General features: G+C 42.7%; 1 protein-coding gene across 1 annotated transcript in view; it reads right to left on the bottom strand.

The window, feature by feature from the left end:
• LOC306649528 (zinc finger protein 638-like) overlaps positions 1–24,551 on the bottom strand; it is a gene marked incomplete at both ends in the record, with an annotated part of 62,655 nt that extends 38,104 nt beyond the window's left edge. Inside the window, 1 exon segment of the mRNA XM_079120536.1 lies at positions 24,434–24,551. Within this exon segment, the coding sequence (XP_078976662.1) occupies positions 24,434–24,551 (118 nt within the window).
• Positions 24,552–24,862: the final 311 nt, after the last annotated feature.

The raw sequence follows: 24,862 nt of genomic DNA, 5'->3' as shown, positions 1-24,862 counted from the left end.
GTAATGGACTTGGTCCACCATGGACTGGACCTGTCATACCATGAGCCCAAATAAACTTCTCCTTCTCTAAGTTGTTCTTGTCAGGCATTTTGGTCACAGTTGAGATGCTGACTAAAACGCAGAGATAGCAAAGCGATCACCATAGTGAAGCAAATGAACACATCTGTCATCTCAAAGTTAATGTGATGGTATTGTATTAGGGGTTGTTGTTAAGCAGGTTGATTTTAGTTGATCTTCTCACTCTGCCTTTTCTCAGGCTGTGCTTCATCTGCCTGCTTACATTTCAAGAATCACTTGATTTCATTCTGCTGCATATGGATTTCCAGTTTTCCCAGCACCATTTGTTGAAGAGGCTATCTTTTCTCCATTGCATATTTTTGGCCCCTTTGTCTAGTATGAGAAAATTGTATTTATTTGGGTTTGTGTCCGTGTCCTCTATTCTGTACCATTGATTACCTGTCTATTTTGGTACCAATACCATGCTGTTTTTGTTACTATTGTTTTGTGATATAGTTGAAGTTCTGGTATTGCGATACCCCCTGCTTCACTCTTCCTGTTAAGGTTTGCTGTAGCTATGCTGGGTTTCTTATTCTTCCAGATGAATTTCATAATTGCTTGCTCTATTTCTGTAAGGCACGTCATTGGGATTTTAATTGGAATTGCATTGAATCTGTATAGCACTTTTGGTAGTATGGCCGTTTTGACAATATTAATTCGCCTATCCAAGAACATGAGAGATCTTTCCATCTTCTAAGGTTTTCTTTAATTTCTTTCTTTAGTGTTCTGTAGTTCTCGTTGTAGAGGTCTTTCATCTCTATTGTTAGATGGATTCCCAAGTATTTTATTTTTTTCGAAGCTATTGTGAACGGGGTAGTTTTCCTAACTTCTCTTTCTGAACATTCATCACTTATGTATAAAAACGCATTAGATTTATGAGCATTGATCTTATATCCTGCTACTTTACTGAATGCATCTTATAGAAGAAAAAGTAGGTCCAAATCTTCAACATGTTGGCTTAGGATCAGACTTCCTTAACAGGACTCCCATAACACAAGAAATAAAAGCAAGAATTAATAACTGGGATAGATTCAAACTGAAAAGCTTTCTCTCAGCAAAGGAAACTATCAGTAATGTGAAGAGAGAGCCTACAGAGTGGGAGAATATCTTTGCTCTATCTTACTTCAGATAGAGCACTAATTTCCAGAATATATATAGAACTCAAAAAACTCTACCCCAAGAATACAAATAACCCAATCAATAAATGGGCTAAAGAAATGAACAGACACTTCACAGAAGAAGATCTACAAGCAATCAACAGATACATGAGAAAATGTTCAACATCTCTGGTAATAAGAGAAATGCAAATCAAAACCACCCTAAGATTCCATCTCACCCCAATTAGAATGGCATTTATCAAGAATACAAGCAACAACAGGTATTGGTGAGGATGTGGGGAAAAAGGTACACTCATACATTGCTGGTGGGGCTGCAAAGTAGTGCAGATACTCTGGAAAGCAGTGTGGAGATTCCTTAGAAAACTTGGAATGAACCCACCATTTGACCCAGCTATCCCACTCCTTGGCCTATACCCAAAGGACTTAAAATCAGCATACTACAGAGATACAGCCACATCAATGTTCATAGCTGCTCAATTCACAATAGGCAAATTGTGGAACCAACCTAGATGCCCTTCAGTTGATGAATGGATAAAGAAACTGTGATACACACACACACACACACACACACACACACACACACACACACTGGAATATTACTCAGCCATAAAGAATAATAAAATTATGGCATTTGTAGGCAAATGGATGAAATTGGAGAATATCATGCTAAGTGAGATAAGCCAATCTCAAAAAACCAAAGGATGAATGATCTCACGGATAAGTGAATGATGACACATAATGGGGGGGTGAGAGGGGGGCAAGAATGGAGGAAGGAGGGACTGTATAGAGGGAAAAGGAGTGGGAGGGGTTTGGGGAAGGAAAATATAAGAGAATGAATCAAAAACTATTACCCTTTTTAAATGTATGATTACACAAATGGTATGCCTCTACATCACGTACAAACAGAGAAACAAGATGTATCCCATTTGTTTAAAATAAAAATAAATTAAAAAAAAAGAAAAAAAAAAAGAATCACTTGAGGGCTGGAGAGGTAGCTCAGTGGTAGAGCACTTGCCTAGCATGAGTGAGGTCCTGGGTTCCCTTCCTAGCACCACAAAACAAAAAACAAACAAACAAACAAAAAAAGATTGAGGTTTCCTTTCCTTAGGAAGCCCCATACAGGGTTCAACACCCTTTCTTTCCACTCCCACTACACCAGGCTTGTCTGTATGAGCGTGCTTAATGGTCTCATTTTATTAGTATCTGCCCCACAATCAGCCTCCCCTATGTAGTTGAACTCTGTGAGGACAGAATTTGTGTCTAATGAACTAATGAGTACCTGGGCTTGGCTGGCTCAGGTTTGCTGAGTAAGAGGGTACATTCATAGGCTAAAGAGACCAGTGAATGCAAAGCTTTTTTAAAATATATTTTAATTTTTTACAGAGGCAGATTGCTTTCTTAAACTTGGTCAAGCCATCTTTGAGGCAGTTGCCATCTGTAAAATGGGCATGATACTACTACCGTGTGGGTTGTTTTCAGGGTTAATACTTATAATGAGATAATACCTCATCTGCAAAATGCTTGACAAATGATCCAATTTTTTAAAAAATAATTAATACTTTTATCAATGGCATTGGTGACTATGATGTCCCTTGTTTGGGACACACAATGTACACAGGAGGAAGTCTGGAAGCCATGTGTTAGCATGGTTCAGGGTATGCCTGTGTCCCTGTTTTATTGATGGACAGGTAGTGTTATCAGTGGCCAGAAAGGTCTAAGCACAGATGATTTAGGCAGAACAAGGTCCTCCTGATCTCTATCCTGGATATGTGTTGAGAAGTTTCCATGGGAGAAAGGGATGCTCAATTAGGCACGAAGCTCACTTTTTCATGGGGCCATAGACAAAAGGCAAATTTTGGCAACGGGTGCCTCAAACCAATTGAGCCACTTTCCTGAGTTGTCTTGATCAGAGACTCACAAATACTTCTTGTAAAGGGCCCAAGAGTGTGAACATTTTAGCTTTTATCAAGCAGATGGGCTCGGTTGCAACTATTCAGTGTTGTTTTGGATCTGAAAGCAGCCAAAGACATTATGTAAATGAATGGATGTTACTGTGTTCTGATAAAACTTTATTTACAAAATCAAGTAGGGGTCTGGATTTGTCTTAGGGACTGGAGCTTGCCAGTCTGTGTTCTCAAATTCTCAGAGCGGCTGACATGGTTAGGGCGGGATAAAGGCAGCTGCCTTTCTTACTGTCTTAACACTAAGTTCTCCTGCAGTCTGGGGTGGGGTGAGAGGTAATACCAGGGTGCTGGAAGAGCCTCAGTACGGGGGTTAAAAACCCCAGGCTCTGGAGCCAGAAAAGCCTGGCTTTTACCCCCATGTCTGCTTGGCTGCTGTGTGATCTCGAGTGTGTTGGGGAACTTCTCTTTGCCTCAGTTTCCTCTTCTACAGAATGGGGGAGTAATAATACCTGCCGCATAGGACTGTTAAGAATGTTGAAGGAGACCACACCATAAAGTGACAGGGTGAGGCTGCTCTGCTTGGGCACTCTGGACACTGGGTGAATAATTCTTGGTCTCAGCGGTGCTGTGCTGTGTGCTGGGTTGCTTATAACTTCCCCAGCCTCTACCTGCTAAATGCTGGTAGAACCCCTTTCCTACTTCGACGACCCCAAAATGTCTCTCGATGTTACCAAATGTCCCTTGGGGGGCACAACTGCTCCCAGTGGGGGAAAATTCCATTAAAATGTTGTCAGTTATTGAGAGTTTGAAGTAGTGTGTCTGCTGGTGCACATTATTGTATATCTGGCTCCTACCAGTATCTCAGAAGAAAGCCCTAAAGTGTGCATCATAATAATATTACTAAAGTGAGAGCAGCCAACACATACGACCTTACCGCGTGCCAGCTGTTTCCCTGGCACTTCACCGGTACCAATTTCCTTGATTCTTCCACAGTTTCCTGGTGACATCTCTCCTGGTGACAGCCCCTTGCTGCTTATGCTGGCTGCTATAGTAAAGAAGCATCTTGGACCTGGTACAGCTTTGGGACCATGTTATAAAGAGATCAAGCTTTTGGACTGTGTGAGGTTTTGCAAAGCTTGCTCCTGTGACATGGACGTGCACAGTGACATAATGAGACAGGTGCAGGAGGGCCAGGAACATTTCCTGAGACTGCACGCCCTGTGTGTGTTGGTGTTTGTTTTGTTCCCTCCATTACTCCAGGAAAGCTGCGATTTTAGAGGGGAGAGTCCAGGCACTGAAAACGCTTCACTAATAAAGTTCAATTGGAAAAAAAATTCCCTTAGCTTCTGGGTCAAATCACTGATCAATGTCCCCAAACAACTTTGGTGAGTGTGTTGAAGGGAGGATTTTCTAAGGTCTGTAATATTTTCTGCAGCCAAGGAAGATGAGTTGCGGGGGCTCTGGGTTAGGGAGATGTGGTTTTTAAGGCATGGCCAAAATTTAGTGAGGAAATTTAGACTGAAGTGTGTGTTGTTCTTTTCCTCCTGGATGGCAGAAAGTTGTACTCAGGTGGGATCCTAGAGGCTTCCAGTGTCCTTCTTACACCTCACCACAAGATGGCACTCCGATGCCTGCATTGGAAACCAGGTCAGCTGGAGAGAGGGCTCCTTGGACCTCCATGCACATGGAAAGCCTTTGCTGTCATCCATATTTGCTTTACAATCTATGCTGACAAGACGCAGTCATTTTATTCCAAATGCGTAAATAGTACCAAGTTTTCAAAGGATGTCACCTGACTCCAGGACAGAGGACTGACGTTCAGGACCAAGATGAAAGCGGGGAGAAAAGCAGGCTGGAGGAGGAACAGGAAAGCTTGCCCACCCCGGCTTGCTTCATGGCTTATCCACTTTATGTTTGCATTTTGATATTAACATGCTGCTGTGCAGGATTCTATGAGACTGAGGTTCCCACAGACCCCATTCTCTGGCCTCGGGCAGGTGGGCGTCTCCTCTGTCATTTGTGCTAAGACCAGGATGAGGGATGCCAGAAGCAGAGGAGCAACTGCTCAGGGCTGTGGATTGCTTCCTCCCATCTTCCCTGGACCTTAACTGCATCATTCCTTCAGATTGATTATTATCTGATTCCTACCTTCTGGTGCTCTTCAAGGTCAGCCCTTAAGTCTTCACAATTTCAGTGGACGAGAACCACCTCCTTGTCTCTGCCCAGGCCAGAATCCCCACTGTGCAGCCTGGGATTCTTGAGTCTTCTCTGAACTGTGGAGAAGGGAAGGTGCCAGAGGGACTGGCTTTCCCCTTGAGCAGCTATCCTTTGTGTGCGTTACAGATTCAGAAGACGAGCCCTGAAGGTGCCAGGTGCCCAGAGGAGTCAGTGCTTTCTGAGGAGGCTGGAGGATTTTGGATGAGGATTTTCTTAAAAACAACAGCAGCCAGAATAAGCCAAAAGCACACAACCCAAACACCCAAACAGTAACATCAACCAGGGCGAGGCATTGTATTTATTTCACTTACTGGATGAGACATTCCGGGGTGAGTCTTTGTCTCCTGTCATGAGCATCTCATCTCTAGCAGAATTTCACTGATTTTGCTGGATTATAGAGACTTTTGAAGCAAAGAATTTTAAAAGTCATTTCAACTCTGGCAACAGTCTCAAGGCCCTCCATGATCTGTTTTTCTTGCTACTTCACTAGGTTTATCTATACCCATCTTAAACTCCAAGGGTCTCAAGTTTTTTTTTTTTTTTTTTTTTTTGTAGATTCTTGGCTTGCAAACTCTTGCCGTCCATGATTTGAGCTCTTATTTATTCCTTCACCCCCTTATTCGTTAGGGTTCTTTTGGTTGCAGCTAACAGAAATTCAATTCAACTTGGTTTAATTAAAAATAGCGTGTATATGTGATTCACTGGTATAGATAATAGATAAATTCAAGGGACCCATAGTTTGACTTCAGGAAGTATTGGATCCAGGAGCTCAAACAGTGTTATCATAGTTCCGTTCCTTTCTCTTGCTCCGTAACTTGTCTCCACAAAGACTTTTTTCTGGACAGGGTGTCTCCATTGTACACGACCCATACATTCTCTAGTCTTCCTTTCTGCTTGCTTAGTAATGCCAGAGAAATGAATGTTCCATCAAGAGTCTGAGGCTGAAGGGATCGTCTGTCAAGTAGCTTTGGACAAGTAACTGTATACAAATCGATGCCTGTACTAAGGAGGAGTTGTGCTGGGTAGCCTGGTCTTGGTTGTGGGATCACCTTGGTGCCAATGGATAGAAACAACCTAAACCATATAGAAGAGAAAGAGAAGAGAGGGTGTGGATTATGCCTTTGGGTGTTACACCTGAAAAGTCATTGCTGATCCCGAGGTCACCTAGATTTTCTCCTAGAAGTTTTATAGTTTTGCATTTTGCAGTTAGGTCTGTGATTCATTTTGAGTTGATTTTTGTCAAGAGCATGAAGTGTGAATGGATTCATCGTGTTGCACATGGATGTTGTGTTGTTCCAGCACCAATTGTCATAAAGGCTCCTTTCTCATTGTGTTGCTTTTGCTCGTTGGTTAAAGATCAGTTGACTTTATATAGGTTTATTTCTGTGTTTGCTGTCCTGTTCTATTGATATTTTTGTCTATTCTTTTGCCAATACAATACTTTTTTGATTATTGTACCTTTTAAGAAGTTTAAAAATGTTTAAAGTTGTTTGTTTTAATTGGCATGTAAAAATTGTACATATTTATAGGGTATCATGAGATGTTTTCATACATTGTACATTTTTCATATAAAGATAAGTGTATTTATCTCCTTACCTTTATCATTTCTTGTGGAGATGTTCAACATCCTTTCTTCTAGGGCTGGGTTGTAGCTTGATGGTAGAGTGCTTGCTTAGCATGTGTGAGGTCCTGGGTTTGACCCTCAGCACTGCACTGTACTGTACTGTAACAAAACAAAACAAAACAAAACAAAACAAAACAAAATGAAATTCTTTCTTCCAGCTTGTTAGAAGTATACTGTACGTTATCATTCTCTGCAGTCACCCCATTAGGCAGAAGAACACTAGAACTTATATTTCCCATTCACCTTAGTACCCGCTAACCACTCTGTCCCCACCCTTCCCTCCACTCTATTCTCTCCAGCTTCTGGTATTTACTATTCTATTCTCCAAATAGTAAATTTTACAAATAGTGTCAGTTCTCCGGTTTTTATCTTCTTTATCAACATTGTGTCAACTATCCTGGGCCTTTTGTTTCTCCATATAAACTTTAAATCTGGTTGTGAAAATGTACAAAGTTACTTGCTGGAATTTTGATTGAGATTGCATTGATTTTTATAAATGAAATCATGAAGATTGACATTATAACAAATTGAGTCTTCCTATTAATGAACATGGGCTATCTCTACATTTTACTTGGTTCTTCTTGGATATCTTTCATCAGAGTTTTGTAATTTTCTATACATATGTTTGTATATATGTATGGTTTATGTCTAAGTGTTTATTTTGGGACATAGTAATGACAATGGTGGTGTGTTTTTTTTAAATTTTAAATTCTACTTTTTCATTGCTGGTTTACAGGAAAGTGACTAACTTTTATTTCATAACCTTGTATCCTGAAATCTTTGTTATAATCACTCACTAGTTTCAGGAGTTTTTTTTTTTTTATCAATTCTGTCCAATCAGTCTAATGGGAAAACATCTCTACTCATTATCGAATTGGAGGAGAATCTTGCTGACTTCTGGGGGATATTCTAAAGGTGGCTGTAGTTGATAGCTTTCTGAGTATTAGAAAGGAACTGGCCTTAGGATAGCTTTAATGCTTTGTCTGGCAGATCAGCAAAATGGAAAGAACACAGATCCTTTTCTTAAAAATTTTAAAAATTTGTTCTTTTTAGTTATACATGACAGTAGAATGTATCTTCATATATTATACATATATGGAGTATAACTTCCCATTCTTATGATTGTATACTGGTCGTGTATTCATATATGATCATAGGAAAATTATGTCCGATTCATTCTACTATCTTTCCTTTCCAATCCTTTCTCCCTTCCCTTCATTTCCCTTTGTCTAATATAATGAACTGCTATTCTCCACTCTTCCTTATTGTGTGTTAGCATCTGCATATCAGAGAGAACATTTGGCCTTTGATTTTTTGGGGATTGGCTTATTTCACTTAGCATGACAGTCTCCGGTTCCACCCATTTATCAGCAAATGCCATAATGTCATTCTTCTTTATGCCTGAATGATATTCCATTATGTATAGGTACTACATTTTCTTTATCCATTCATCTGTTGAAGGGCCTAGTTTGAAGAACCCAGATCCTTGATGAGATTATTGAGTGGCTGAATTAACCAGTCCTGAATCCCACTTAGGCTCTGGACTACAAATGAGATATATTTTAAAATATCTGAGTTATTTAAGTGAGATAAAGTTGGTGTTATGGTTATTTGCCATGATTTTATTTCCTTTATATTCCAGTTTAAAAAACGGGATTGAGAGAAGTTAATAACAACAGCAGCGGCAACAACACTGATGCTAAATGCGAAAGATGAGTCTTACCCTTGACTGTTGACTCTGCAGTCCACGCGCAGGCCCTGCACCCAGCTCACAGGTGCTGTCTCCCACTGAATATCATGTAGAAATGTCTGGGAGTTTGGCAGAGGAGGAAGGGGAGTAGAAATAACTTACCATTAGGGAAACAGGATATTGGAGACTATTGAATGAGGCTTGGTATTTTTGTAGAACACAGGATATCAACATGCCAATAGGGGCAAAATTGCTTGATTTAAATCTCAGTGGAGAGAAACTATATTGTAAGTCTGAAAAACTTCATAGGACCTGAATTTTGACACAAAACTAAAGTTGGTGGTTTTGCTTTTAAAAGCCCTCCTTCTCTTCATTTCTTGTTCCATGTTTTGGTCATGATAAAATATCATTTTCCTACTTAAAACCCAAAGAAAACATCCAAATCCCCTTAGTCCAGAATGAAGGACAAGCTGACAGCAGATGACAACTTGATTTCACCCTTGTTCCTGCCTCCTGGAGCGCAACTCTTTGGGCCTTTGCCCAAAGATGGATTTGCCTGTCACTTCAGATGTTGCCAAAAAACTTCATGAAACTCTCTCAGCAAACCTGCTGACTGAAGGAATGAATGATACAGTTGAGGCTGAAATTTGCTGAGAGATGAGGTAGAATGATTGTCAAAAACAAAAACAAAAAACAAAAAACAAAAGCAACAACAAACAAGAAAGCAACTTCCCTAGAAAAAGTAGACATTTTGTTTTTTTCAAGTAACAGGCTCCACTGCAAGCTGTAAGACTTTACATTTTTATTTGGAAAAGGTTGAAAACTAGAGAAAGCTTGAATAAGTATTTCTTCAAAGAAGATATGCAATTGGCCAATAAGCACATCAGAAGATACTCAGGATCGTCATTAGGGAAATGCAAGGCGAAACCACAGTGATATAGGAAATGCTGTACTTGATCCTCACTGGGCTATTAGGATGGTTGTAACATGAAGGAAGGAAGGAAAGAGGGAAGGAAGGAAGGAAGGAAAGAGGGAAGGAAGGAGGGAAGGAAGGAAGGGAGGAAGGAAGGAAGGAAAGATGGAAGGAAGGAGGGAAGGAAGGAAGGAAGGAAGGGAGGAAGGAAGAAACAAAGGAAGGAAGAAAGGAAGGAAAGAAGGAAGGAAGGAAGGAAAGAAGGAAGGAAAGAAGGAAAGGAGGGAAACACATGTTGGGAAGGAGCGGGAGAAATCGGAACCCTCACACCCTGCTGATGGGAATGAAAACTTGTGCAGATGCTATGGAAAGCAGCACAGAGTTTTCTCAGTAATTTAAATACAGGTTACCCCAAGACCGGCCGATTCCATTTTTAGGTACATACCAAAGAATTGGAAAGAGGGACTCCAATAGCTACTTGTATACCAACGTTTATTACAGCACAGCTACAATAGCTAAAGATAGGAAGAACCCAAGTGTTCATGTGTCGTTTAATTGCCCAGTGGGATATTATTCAGCCATAAGTAAGGATGAGGTTCTGATATAGTTTATAACATGCATGGACTTGAAAACTTCTGTACAAAGCCAACAAAGGGACAAATGTTGTAGTCTTATATATAAAATATCTAGAATAAGCACATTCATAGATACAGAAGGAAGATTAGAGGTCACCATGGGCTGAGGAGAGGGGAATAAGGTGTTGCTTAGCTTCTCTTTAGGGTGGTCGGAAGTGTTGGAAACAGTGGATATGACAGCCACCCATGCGTTAGTGGGTAGAATTAGCAACTATTAACATTTTATCATATTTACTTTAGATATTTAAAGAAGGAAGAAAACATTGCTGCTGAAGTTTTGTCCCGGTAACAGACATGACCAGTGCTCCATGCCACATCCCTTTCACCAATCCCTTGGTCCTCTGGAAGTTGTGGTGGACAGTCCCATACAGCTACCTGCCTGACCTTCGAGCACATGCATCTCTAAGCCTCTTGGCTTGAGGACTCTCTCCAGGGGTGAGGAGCTTGCTCAGCCTGTGCACAGGGCAATCCCAAAGGACCAGAGATGTAGTGCTCTGAAGACCATCCTCCACCATTGAGGGATCGGAGCTGGGAAATCATTATCCCGGATGCCTTGTCCCTTGCTGGACCAATCCTGAGACCTGTTCTGTGCGATGTTTCAGGAATGTCTAAAGACTGAGCCCCAGTTGCCCGTGGTAGTGAGCCTCAGATCAACACGTTCATCATTCCCGCCCTCCGCTCTTTCTCCACACCCTTACCACGTTTCCTTGCAGTTTCTGCCCCAGTGAGCTGCCTGCATTTCCCCGTCCCTTGGCCCTGGTCATGCACCATTCTGTTCTGTCTTTCCAAACGTGCCTGTGGGAGATGGCTCGTGTAGATGAGATCACGCAATATGCGACCTTTTGTGTCTGGCTTCTTTCCTTGGGCGCGTTTTCAAGGTTCATGTTTACTGTAGCATACATCAGCGCTTCGCTCTTGATAGCTGAGTACTAATTCCCTCGCACGGAGGGGCTGCATTTTCATCAGCCATTCCTGTTTTAAGCAACATGGGGGACAGTGGAGTCCAGGGGAAAGAGAATGGATATGTTGGTTTGGTTTCTTCCAGAAGGAAACCCTGGAATAATGATTTGTGCTGTGGTTTATTTGGGAGGTGATGCCAGAAGACACCGTAGAGGAGAGTGGAAATGAGTCAGGGAAGACAGGGAAGTGGTAGAGGTTACATCAGCAAGACAGTTACCCGTGTGGCCGCCTGCAGCTCAGGAACCAGGGTGGAACATGCACCTCAGAGTCGTCCCCTGGGGTGAGGTAGCTGGGTGCTTAGCCACCGATGCTTCCAGGGACGTCAATCCCCAGCATCTCATTCAGCATGTTGTGGTCAGGCAGGCTCTGGCAGCCAGAGAGAGCCCCAAGGAAGGCAGTTGTGGGTGTTGGCAGATGGGTTGGTTGAGGGCATTACGTGAGGTCCTGATCGGAGCCGCAATGGACTCTAGAGGCTTCTTTAATCTTTAAATCTTGGCTGCTCTATTTACCAGCTGTGCCATCAGGGGCAATTCCTTGATTTCCTCCTCTGTAAGTAACCACAGCAACCTCTCCAGTGACATTCACAGAGCACTTACACTGTGCTAAGCCTCTTGTATACTGTCACCTGCCGAATTCTCACTCCCAGCTGGTAATTATGTCTGGTATCTTGCTTTGTAAGATGAAGAAGTGGGGCTGGGGACATAGCTCAGGTGGTAGAGTGGTTGCCTCTTGAACACAAGGCCCTGGGTTCAATCCCCTGCACCAAAAAAAAAAAAAAAAAAAAAAGAAGTGGAGTCTCAGAGGGTGAGGCGAGGACCTTTCTCCACCCCTCTTTGTGCCCCTGATGCTGACCTCTGTGGACAGCACTGACTGGAGTCCTTTGTCAGCTGGCTTCTGTTGCACTTGTCCAGTGGGAGGCTCTGACAGGGGCCTGGAGTGAAAGTTTGGAATACCTGCTGCCCTGGCTTTCTCCCTGCCGGGCTGTGGCTTGGTAGTGCAGTGTTCCTCTACTGAAGGCACCAGGTCTCCTAGGTTCTGCAAGAGCTTCCTCCCCAGTCCACCTAGGCTCACAGGTGGTAATGGCCCCTGGTTGTTTTTAGTCCCTAGATGTTTCTTTATCTTTTAGTCCTGCTCACATCTTCAAATGGTTACTTCATTAAATTCTCTTTATTCACAGCATCTTTACTTTGTGTAGCTATAACAAAATGCCAAAGCCTGGGTATTTATAAAGAGAAGAGGTTTATTCATGGTTCTGGGGATTCAAGAGCAGAGCACTGGCACGGGCATGTGCTCAGCTCTGGTGAGGGCCTCATGGCAGGTGGCATCATGATAGAGGAAGCATGTGTCAGAGAGCTCATGTGAAGAGAAGGAAGCCAGAGACAGGCAGGGTCAGGCTCATGATTTTTATAATTATTTGCTGTCTTGGGAATTAATGAAATTCTACCAGAACTGACCAACAACTCCAGACAGCATTAATTCATTCATGAGAGTGGAGCCCCCATGACCTAATTTCCTGCCACCAGGCTCCGTCTTTTTAAAGTTCCATAGTCTCAACATGCTATCCTGTGGTCTCAGCTTTTAGCATGTAATTTCCAAACCATAGCACCCACCTCTGGGTGTGCTGCTTCTTGCCAGGATCTGTATCTGTACTGATCCATCACTCAACCTAAATCATAGAGCTACTGATCCCCAAACTGGGCTCTTTACCACTGTGCTGCATTTCACAATGCATTAATGGTGCACATATTGCTTTTGCATTCCAAAAAGGTAAGTTGTTTTAAAGCATGGTGTAACTACTATGCAAAAGGAGAATTCATTTTAAGAAAATAGAATGTTGACTTCTTGAGATCAAAGATGAGGTCTGGTCTATCTATGTGTCCAGGGAACCTAGAAAAGATAAGTGACTTTCCCAAGGTCATATGAGTGGGGAGTGGCCTTTAAGGAGCACAGTCTAGGCCATTTGGATAACTTCATGCTTCCTCCTCCACTTGCACCTAAGTGATTCTGGGAAGCATGTGCAGGGCTAAAGGGAGCAGGGACAGACACCAGAGAGACATAGGAGTAAGTATCCTGCTGCAGACCTCGGCTCCCCACATGTAGGCTGTGCAGACTTTCTTGAATCACAGCCTCTCTGAGCCACCACTGCCTCATGTATGAGATGGGGATAGTTAGTATGGCCTTCATAGCAACATCCTGAGGATACCTGTGAGGTGCATAGCACAGTGCCTAGTTCCTGGTAAGCACTCAGCAGGCGTTATCATTATTATTCCAAAATCAAATACAGGTGTCTGGATACAGCAAGAGTTCATTCCTCACTCATGCTCCGTGAGCAGTATCATTCTGAAGCTGTTCATGGGAAACCCAGTCACCAGTGTGCTGAGATGAGAGTGTTGGGGTGTGTGGCTCTGGTGTCTCACTCTCTGTGCATCTGCTACATGGTAGGTGCTGAAGGGTGGCAGAATATGCCACTCCAAGATGGCCTGCAGTGGCTTACGGGTCATTTTGAGCTAAAGGCCCTTCAAAACTAGTAGATGCAAAAGGGACATTCAAAACTGTTTTCTTCCTGAAAGAGGAGATCTTTCCCATATGAAAGATTTCCTCCCTATACCAGGAAAAAGGGACCCTCCTTCAAGGGGGAGTGCTGAGAGGGTTCTGTGCAGTTCTTGTCTTCCCTCAGTCTCCAGCGCAGTCTAGTCTCTTTCCCAGGATTGTCTCTTTTTGTTCAACCGGGAAGGTTTTGCCACTTCCTTGGGTCCTTCATTTCCATGTCCTACGAAACTTTTATAAGTCTTGATAATCTGTCCTACGTCAATTTCATGCTCAGGTCCAGGTGAGAATTACTAAGGAGTAAACTTTTGCCTCCCCTGTGTGTTCTGCATATATCATTTGCATTTAAAGAATGAGTACGTGAGGTGTAGCGTGTAGCGGTCGTCAGCATTGTTCACAGAATGTGTCCACAATAGTGTCATGCTTCCCTGCACCTTGAAGTTAAGCTTGGCCTGCTTTGGCCAATGGGAAGGGTGTCTGGGCAGAGACTTTACCAACCAGGACTGGAACGACCACAACCCTTCCCACACTGTGGCAATTGTGGCCAGGTTTCTGGGGTTGTTTGTTACTGCACCCATCCTGACTAATACATACCACTACAGATGGTGCTATACTTAGGATGGCTTGACTTAATGTTTTTTTGATTTATGATGGTGCAAAAGCCACATGCGTTCATTAGAAATCATTCTTCAAATTTTGAATTTTTATCTTTCCCTGGGCTAGCCTCTCGTGAGCAAGAAGCTGCACCTCCCAATCCTGAGGGAAGATGGCTGATATGCTACAGCGTGCCCTCTGGCTCAGCTTTGTTGTGAGAGTCTTAAAACATAAGTTTTCAGCTCACTATGGGTTTACGAAGGTATAGCTCCATTGTATGTTGAGGAGCATCTGTATAGCTTAACAGAAGTTTTGGGGTATTACTAAAATTTCATAAAAACCCAAATGTACTCAGCCAAATGAAGAATCCCATAAATGCTGGCCTCTTCAAGGTCATTGAGACCCTACACTACCTGATTGCTATCATCACTTGAAAGATTCTTTTATCACCACAAGAACCCATAGCACTTTTGTGTGCAAGTCCATGAACTAGCAAATCTTTATCCTTTGCAGAACTTTCTGTTTGCAAAGAGGCCACATCAAAAGACAGAGTCATGTCTAGAAAGCCAGGTAAGTTTCAGCAGATTGGGATAATTTTTAGTTAAAAACCAGATGAGACTCTAAAGAAATGAAATTTATTGTGCTTCCTGCCACCCCCCCCCATAATCCGGCCTGTAATTAATAATATTGGTTTTCTGTTGTGCCAGTTCTCATGTGCCAAGGGTGAAGCTAAATACAGCAGTGTGTGTGTGTGGGGGGGTGGAGCTTAGAACACCTGTTGTACACAGTGGCTCTGGGAGGTAAAGTTCTTCTCTCAGGGTCCTTACCACCCAGCAGTTAAATGGATGGCTGGCATTCATCCCCACTGAGAGCTCAGTGAGGGTTTGGTTTGCCTTTACCTAGAAAGGCAGTATGTATGGTGATTAGTTCTCAGTCTTTGCCTTCCTCCATTTCTTCTTCTGTAAGTAGAATAATGACTACCTCCTAGCCAGGTTACCACCAGGACCCGATGGGTCATTTTTCATAATGCTTTAGATACAATTAACTGTTGACCTTCCTGTGATCTAGCAGCAAAAATTACTTCCATGGATTTGAACATTCACTACATAACGAGGTGACTAAAAGCTTGAGCTTAGGCATCAGATTGCATGCATTTGAATCCCATCTGCATTCCCTGTATGGCCTCGACTTCTCTGTTCAGTTTTCTCAGCTGAAAAATGGAGACATTAGTTGTATCTACTTCATGGTCTTGTTAGGATTAAATGAACATATGTATGGCTTCTTAAACTGTACTTGATGGCAGCATCGACACTCCCCCACACATTACTATCTCTCAACCCTTACAATTTGGCAACTCAGAATGTTAGCCCATTTTACAGAGGAGAAAACTAAGGCAAGACATAGATCCAGGATATGACCTCGGATCCAGCTCACTTGAATGCCTGTATTCTTTCTATTATATCAAACTGCAAAGTAGTTCTTTCCATTGATAGCTTCTTTGAGATCTGGATATTCCAGCTTTTCTCCTATCTGATCCTGTGTGTTCTTTGGGCTCCAAATGTCAGTCCAGAGCCTTTGCTTCATTTTTCCTTTTTATCCATGTAGTAGACAACAAGATGGATCCCCTTGCTCTGCTAATCAGGGTTGGAGGTATTTTTTATTGAGAACTGGGACTTGAGTTTCTACCAGTGTATCTTCTGCAAATTGATCTCTCTCCTTCCATTTATCACTCTTGGAATTGCTTTGGAAAAGGCCTTTGAAGGAAAACGAACCAACGAGGGCTGAAAATCTAGTTAGCCCTGGCCCTGGGCTAAAAGCTCCGCCCCACTGGCTACTTAAACCAGTTATTTGTGGACTAGGAATCCAGGAACTGCCCCCTGGGTGCACTCTGGGTGAAAGTGGGTGTGCCGAGAAGGAGCTTTGCTTTGCGGCATTACCTGGAGCGAGCTCTGGGGGCTGAAGTGGATGGGCTGCAACTGTCCGAACCACTAAGCACTTTAAAGCAGACCATTTCCAGCACAGTTGAAAGTAAAGGAAAAGGGCTTATGCTGCAAAAGCAGGAGGCAGAGCCCGGTTGTGAAAACACACAATGCTGCAGATTTTCAGGAGAGCTCTGGAGCTGCGGCTCTCTGCAGAGCATTCCCATAAAATGTTTGTTTAAACAGCAGCTAGGCTGGGCCCTTGTGGTTTTATTTACTGGTCATTAGCTACTTGAAGGAGAACATGGGGAACAATAAGCTGAGAGGCTTCAATTAAAAGTTAGAAATTCCTGCCATTGAATATGGAGAAATAGATATAAGGAAGTTTGTAAGCCTCTAAGGGAACTTAATGGGGAGAAAAACAAAACAAAACAAAACAAAACAAAACAAAACAAAAAAACCCTCTAACCCAAATTCTGCTTATAAGCAACCATCTCCAAAGCCTGGCAGACTCTGTTGCTGCTGCTTGGATGCCTGTGCAGCCACATCTCTGCCTGCCTAATCCTGTTCAATCTTCCGGTCCTGTTTCTTTGGTCCTTCTGTTCATGAAGCATTTTCTGACCTCTGGTGTATTAGGAAATTATATAAGTTGCATGGCAGACCAAGCTAAACAACTGTTCAAGTGAGATTTTTCTCCCACGCAGATAAAATGCCACTCAAGTTGCGTAGCCTGATCCGCCTTGCTGCCGAGGTAACCCAGAACATGTGGCCTCCAAGCTCTCTGAAGAGAGAAGGAAGGTGAAGGACAATGGCTTTTAATGACCTCAGCCTGGAAGTGACAGGTGTTACTTCCTCTCACAGTGTATTGGCCAGAACTAGTCACATGGTCCCATCCTAATTGCAGAGGAATCTGGGAAAGATAGGGGAGGAATTTAGGATAATTGGTGAGAATTAACAGTCTCCATTATCTTCCCAAGCCCAGGTGGATGTCCTTCCTATGTATTTTCAAATCACCCAATAATAATGCTTTTAATTTTTTTTTTTTTTTTGGTAATTGCCTGTTTATTTGTCCACCCAAATCCCAAACCTGTAAGTTTTTTGAGACAACTAGAGCATTTCTTTTATTGAACCCTGTGTGCATCCAACCCCAAACAGTACCTTCAATAACACTAAATAGTTATTAAATACACAAAAAAATAAAATAAAAATGGCCCTTACAGGAACATAGCTATTAAAAAATGAAGGCATAATTGTTTTGATGTAAATCTCTCTCCTAGGAAATGGAATGTTTTGTCTGTGGATCAGATGGCCTTTAATCTCCTAGATGTCATTTAAGTTCTTTGATCTGAGAACCTTCAGACAGGAGTATTTGAAATCTCCCCTCCCCTAAATTGGTATGAATAGTATATTTAAGACTAGGCTCTGTTTAAAGCCTCTTGGTTTTGTTTTAGATTGCCTATTAATCATGACTGGTTTTATGTTTTCTTATCATGCATACACAAATTAGGAGGAATGAGCTCACAACTCTGCCCCTCTGTCCCAAACATGATCCACATCATTAAATTATTATGTTAGGCAGGTTATCCAGAGACATAAAACCAGGTGTGTGTGTGTGTGTGTGTGTGTGTGTGTGTGTGTGTGTGTGTTATTGATTTGTGTGATTATGGAGGCAGAAGGTCCCACAATCTGCTGTCTGCAAGCTGGAGACCTGGGAGAGCTGGTGGTACAGATGTGTGATGATCTTTTGATGTGTAGGCTTGTCATTGCTACAGCCCCAGGTGACTTTATCAACACTAATCTAGGTGCTGCTGTGAAGGTATTTTGTGGTTACAATTAAAGTCCATAATTGGTTGGCTTTATGTAAGGAAGAGTATGGTTGGTAATCTTGGTGGGGTTGGTTCAATCAGGAAAGGCTTTAAGAGCAGAGCCTCAGCTGGTGAATAAAGTCTGCCTGAGGACCAGCCCAGGGGTTTGCATCTGCCTTTATGACATTCTGCCCCTACAGACTTGGGACTTACCTGCCAGATCCTGTAACCATGTAAACCAATTCCTTGCGATAAACTTCAATATCTGTCTGCTATGGGCCCTGCTTCTGTTTTGGTTGATACAGTGGGTTTGGAATTCAAAGGCAAGGTCAAGGGGGTTGTCAGTGCTCTGGTTGAAGAGGTGAGGGAAAGCTTTGGAACCTTGTGTTGCTTTGGTTCACACAATTACCCTCCACACATGCCTTTACCCAGGGAAGAGTGGAGGTTTTGCCAAAGTCAAGGTTGGATGGATCACCTGGGACCTTTCTCAATGATTTCACCCTGTACCTTTGACACTGTCTTCCAGAACAGGGCTCCCATTTTCAGACCCTGCCTGTAGATCTTTTCTTAAAGTCCTTGCACATTTCCCTGGCCATGCTAAATTAGCAGCATTTCGGGGCAAATCTCTGGGAACTGTAAGCAGAACTCAGGAAGTGCAAATGAGCATTTTCAGTATCAATGGTTCCAACCCCCCAAACATCTTTAAATAATGTCTTTATGTCTTTCCTGTGGTTCATCATCTTCTTGTTGTGGTTAAAGGGTTAGGGATGGGGTAGTGTCCTTTTGGAAGACCCCAGGCTGGAGGAGACTGAGGGAGAAAAGGATGGTTTCTAATTAGAATTTTCACATGGGCGGCAGGACAACAGGTGGAGTCCGGGGCCTCTTCACAGGGGTCTGGCATGGTGAGGGGTGGCCACGAAGCTGATGGGAGAGGACCGTTCCCTCGGTGGATGATTCATGGGGCGATAGCTTAGCTGAACACAGATCCTTCTGGAAGTTTCTGGATGTGTTTGAAAATGCCTGCTTTGTGTGGGCAAAGAGGCATCCAGGGAGTGGAAAATTGGGGCAAATGCCCCCACTGGGGCCCAGAAGGGGGTCCTCAGTTTCAGAGTCTTTTGAGCAGAGAGAGTGACTGTAGGTTGCAGGCACAAAAAGTTTAAAAAAAGAAGCCAAGCTCATTTATAGTCAGTCAGCTCATGACCTGTCTCTTTCCCAGCACAAAGGCAAAAGGAGGGGGGTGGTTTCCCTGTGGCTTCTGCCCCTGTTCAAGGCTTTCCTTGAAAGTCACAGAAACAGGAAAGAGCCCCCTCACTGCAAAAATTATAAATTATATGTGCTTATTATAAAATAAAAATTCACACAGTACGGATATATATACATATATATTTATGAAAGAGAGAAACCTTCCACACTCCCACTATCCAGAGATAATTGCTTTTAACATTTTTATAAATATTCCTCTGGATATTTCTAAGCACACATCCTCTCTCTCTTTTCCTCTGTCACACATGCACAAACACACATGGGCACATACTCACACTCACATACAGACACACACTCTCTCACATGCATGCGCACACCCACACACTCAGATACCCTCATATGCCTCTATGTAAATGAGATTGCATTGTGACTGTTCTGTAACCTGCTTTTGTACTCCACATTATTCCATGGACCTCTTTCTGGGTCAACAAATTTAGAAATATCTCATCAATTTTAATGGCTGCTTGAAATTCCACTGTGTGGTTAAATGTGTAAGATTTAACCAGTTTCCCATTGGTGGACATCTAGGTTGATGTGGATGTTTATTGTAGAGAATGTTGCTAGGAAAATCCTTGTGGTTACATCTCGATCCACATATATAATTTATTGCTCATTTAAACATGTCTTTTAAAAACACGTCTTTGTTTTTTAAAAAAAGTGCTGTACATAATGGTCTTTTTCGGATCTGAGATGAAGAAATAATATGGCATTTCTGAAGACTTCTGAATCCCCAGGGAGAGTTCTTAGTAAGGAATTGAAACCCAGAGCAGGCTGAAGCCAGGGCTGCCCAGATTTTCCGATCATGACGATTATGAAGGGCACATGCTACAAGTTCATGTTCCCGGAAGCTCTGTGACCTATTGTGTTAGTGTTCTCAGGTGCTGAGACAGGGGAACCCAGCATTGATGGAGATACAGAGGCAGAGGGAAGCGGGAGGAAACTGTGGACACTCACAGAAATCATTGACTGATTGACAAAATTCAGGTTTGTTCTGAATTAAATATTTCAAAGGAGCACAGGGACCCTAGAAATTATAATATGGTGAGATAAGTCTTAGATACCAGCACAAGACATGTTGGAAGCATTAAACAAAGCCCATTCATCTTTGCAGGCCTTGGACAGCATCCTGGAGGAAGTCAGCTCCAGGTAAATGCTTTAGGTGTTTTGGAACTGGTCAGGTGGTGGACACATGGGAAGGTCTCAGGGGAGTATCCTGGGAAGACAGCAACGCTGGAGAGAAAGATAATGACTTTTGCCCTGACTAACTGGGCCTCAAATCTAGACAAACAAAGGGGAATCTTCCAAACACAGTGCTAAATGCGATGGCAATGAGGACATGTCCTGGCCTGGGGTCTGATAAAACATGAAAACTGACCTCCTGAAGGCATCTCTTTTCTCTCATCTTTTGGGGACAAGAGGATGTTTTCCTGTAAATCTGAAAACAATAAACTGATATTTGCTTCACCCAATATTATAGCCTTTTAAAATATAAAAAAAATCTTAATTTACAAATAAAAATGATAAATATTCAAGGTGTAAAATATCATTTAATATAGTCATACATTATTTAATGATCAACACTAATTGATATATCATCATTACCTCTAGTTACCTTCAAATGACACTGATAAAGCTTCAGTTTCTTTGACCCCCAAAGAAATGGAGATCCATGAATTGCCTGAAAAAGAATCCAAAGTAGCCATCTTAAGAAAGTGTTTTAGTCAGCCATTTTGCTGCTGTGACTAAATGACCTGACCAGCACAACTGTAAAGGAGGAAAGGTTTATCTGAAGGCTCACAGTTTCAGAGGTCTAATTTCATAGAAGGCTGGTTCCATGTCCATGGTTCCATTCCTTGGAGCTCTAGGTGAGGCAGAACATCATGGCAGAAGAGTGTGGCAGAGGGAAGCAGCTTGCATGGTCACGAAGAAGAGAGGGAGAGAAAGAGAGAGGAGAAAGAGAGGAGAGAGAGAGAGAGAGAGAGAGAGAGGGAGAGAGAGAGAGAGAGAGAGAGAGAGACACTACACCCTAGAGATACAAAAGATATACCCCAAAGCCACACCTCAATCCCAATCTCCAGCCACACCCTATCACTTCAGTTACCGCTGGGCACTCAGTTAATCCCTATTAGGGGATTGAATCACTGATTGGATTAAGACTTTTACAACCCAATGATTTCTCCTCTGAACTTCTTGCATTGTCTCACATGTGAGCTTTTGGGGAACACCTCATATCCAAACCATAACAGAAAGCTTCTTGAGATGCATGAAAACACAGATGGACAACAAAATGAAACTCGGAAAATGGTGTATGAAAAATAAAATCGAAAAAATAAAACCTAACATAAATCCTGGAGTTGAAGAAGACTATAACAGAACTGAAAAATTCACTGGAGAGCTTTTACAGCAGACTTGGTCATGCAGAAGAAAGAATTAGTGAACTTGAAGATGGTTCATTTGAAACCAGCTAGCCAGATGGAAGGGGGGGAGAAAAGAAAGAAGAATGAAAAGGAGTGAAGAAAGCATATCTGACTTATGGGACACCATCAAATGTATGAACAAACAAATACCATTGCATTTTTTTGTGTATTCAAGGTACTGATTGAAGAAATTTATAGGACAGGAACTAGAACCAGGCTCATAAATGAAGCTAGGGTTGCTTTGAGATGATTTCTGGACTTAAAGGAGAACGGGAAACTAGAACACCTGAGGAGGAACTGGGAGAAGAGGTCATTTTCAGAAACTTAGAGTTGGCTCACATGAAATCTATAACCTAAAAGTTTTGGGACTTCAGAAATTCCTGATCCAATCTGTAGTAGTTTCTGAAATGTCTACATCCAGCCTTGAGGCAGAGTCTCTGGAAATGAGTGCTTATATATCATAGTGTGTCATGATTTTCAGAGTGTGTTTTATAAACCAGGGTTTTTTTAGGATCATCTGAAGGTTTCTAGCTGGAGCATCCTTAAGTCTCACCTTAGACCCATGGAGGTGGACATTCTTGCCTGTTTGTCTAGCATCCATCTCATTTCCCATTCTCATCCATCCTTCCTCCCTCCCTCCCTCCCTCCCTCCCTTCCTTCCTCCCTCCCTCCCTCCCTCCCTTCCTCCCTCCCTCCCTCCCTTCCTTCCTCCCTCCCTCCCTCCTTTCCTTTTTTTCCTTCCCTTTCCTTTCCTTTTTTTAAATTTTAATTTATTTTTATTGTAAACAAATGGGATACATGTTGTTTCTGTTTGTGCATGGAGTAACAGCATACCATTTGCGTAATCATACATTTACATAGGGTAATGATGTTTGATTCATTCTGTTATTTTTTCCTCACCCCCACCCCTCCCACCCCTCATTTCCCTCTATACAGTCCCTCCTTCCTCCATTCTTGTCCCCCTCCCACCCCCCATCATGTGTCATCATCTGCTTATTAGTGAGATCATTCGTCCTTTGGTTTTTTGAGATTGGTTTATCTCACTTAGCATGATATTCTCCTATTTCGTCCATTTGCTTGCAAATGCCATAATTTTATTATTCTTTATAGCTGAGTAATATTCCATTTTATATATATATATATATATATATATATATATATATATATATATATATACCACAGTTTCTTTATCCTTTCCTTTTTGAGATTGGGTCTCACTATGTTGTTGAGGCTGGTCTCGAGCTCATGGACTCAGGGAAACCTCCTGCCTCAGTCTCCGGAGTAGCTGGGATTATGGGTGTGTGCCACATGCCTTACTGCCCTCTTCTTTCCTAGTAGAATTATGCTTTTGTGGTTCAGGGTACATCTAGCCTACTTGTAATATCATAAAACCCCAGGAAACCTAATCTTAGGTCATGGCCTGACTGTCTTCAAGGAATTCTATTTTCCTGACAATGAGTACTTCAAGAATAGGTGTTTGACTCAACTTAGTCCAGGGTGAGGTAAACGGAAGCCTCTTGAAAGCTTCAGAAAAAGTTTCCTCTTTCCTAATAAAAGAGCATGGGAAAAGAACTTCTTCTCCCCTAATGTTGCTGAGTCAGAGTGCTTTCCCTGGAAGTGCTGCTGCAGCTTCTCATAACCCACCTGAAGATGAAGCCAACTTCAAAGAGAGAAGAGACTGAAAGAAGTGGGTTCTTAGTGACATCACTGAGTGGCTGAACCACTTGGCGCTGTCCTTTCTTCTCCATGGACTCCCGTTATGTGTGGTAATAAACTCTTACTGCCATTTGAGTTTCCATGACTTACAGCTCAAGTACCATGATCCATATGCACCCACAGAAGGAGAATCTCTGCTGACGAACCCACCTCATGCGATTCTGGAGAACACTGGAATGTGGAGCCCACTGGAGAGATGGCGGGGACCCTGAGCTGGCCCTCACAGCTCCAGGCTCTGGTTCGAGCTCTGCCAATAAACCTAGAGATTCTCTCTCCCTTTATAGATCATGTGTTTCCAGGTGGATATGGTGGAACTGTGGTAGAAAAGCCCAAAGGAAAAGATGTTACTAAATGTTCAGACATCAGTATTGTTGAGCTGTTATTTCTATTGTAATCAAAAGCTGGCTGTAGACTTTTCTGCTTTCTAGAGGAGTGGCATAATTAATCTCAGGGATTCGAAGGTTCTATTGTTTAGAAAAATACCTTGATGGGTATTTTGATTCCAGTCTGGGGCCCCCTCCATTGCCCTGCTGAGGCTGGTTGAGTGATGGAAAAGTAAGAGGGCTTCTTTGTACTATGTAGTAAGAGGCAATAGAATCTAACTTTTCTAGCAGTCCATAGAAAAGAGAGTGAGGGGTTTAGGATAAGAGAAATGTGGGAGATGTGAAGATAACCCAGGGCCTCAGAAGGTGGGTAGTGATGGACAGGGCCTCAGGAGGCTGTGGCCAGAAAGAAATCTCCCAGGAACTGTTGTGGCGGCCTACAATATGCAGACAGCGACGTATAATGTCCAACTCTGATTTGTCACCTGGTCCTTTTTGTGCTGTGTGGAAACCCCTCCATCACTCCAAACCTTCTGGGAACATCTGCAACTCATTTCCTGTTCTTGTGTTTTGGGGAAATAATGAAAGAACTGAAGATGAATTCAGTGTGGTTTGAAGATGAGTAGAAAGATTGCAGACATCCCCTGAAGAGATTTTTCAGAGAGGAGTTGGCCAAGACTACAGAAGCATGGAAAACAGGCAAGAAATGAACAGGTAAATTTAGTCCTTACTCCCGAGAATCCTCAGAATGAGCGAGGAGAAGCCATCCTCCATGAGGTAGGCTAGCCTGGGGTTGAGGACCATCCTGGGGCCTGGTGAAGGTGCAGGGTCTGCATTCCAGTCTGTCATGGGCAGTTAGACCTTGGCATCCTTCGGATGACCTCGTGGAGTTGTTACTCATTAGGTCCACTCTCAGATGTGAGAGCTGGGGCTCAGGGCGGCTCTCTAGACTTCATGATGCCCTCATGGCCATTTCCTGATTGGGTGCTCTTCCCTGTGCACTAATAGATTGCAGCTTGGTCCCCCAGCGCTCCACAGGGAAGGGGTGATACTTTAAGATCAGTTCAGTTTTTACCTTAAAAATTTCTTTTCTAGTAGGACATGATGTACAAGGAACGAGGGTAACTAGTAGGCCTTAAGGTGGTGGTAAGGTGTGGGGG

This window comes from Sciurus vulgaris (assembly GCF_902686455.1).
Source record: "Sciurus vulgaris genome assembly, chromosome: 18".
Taxonomy (NCBI): Eukaryota; Metazoa; Chordata; class Mammalia; order Rodentia; family Sciuridae; genus Sciurus; species Sciurus vulgaris.
This window is presented reverse-complemented; position numbering and strand designations above follow the sequence as displayed.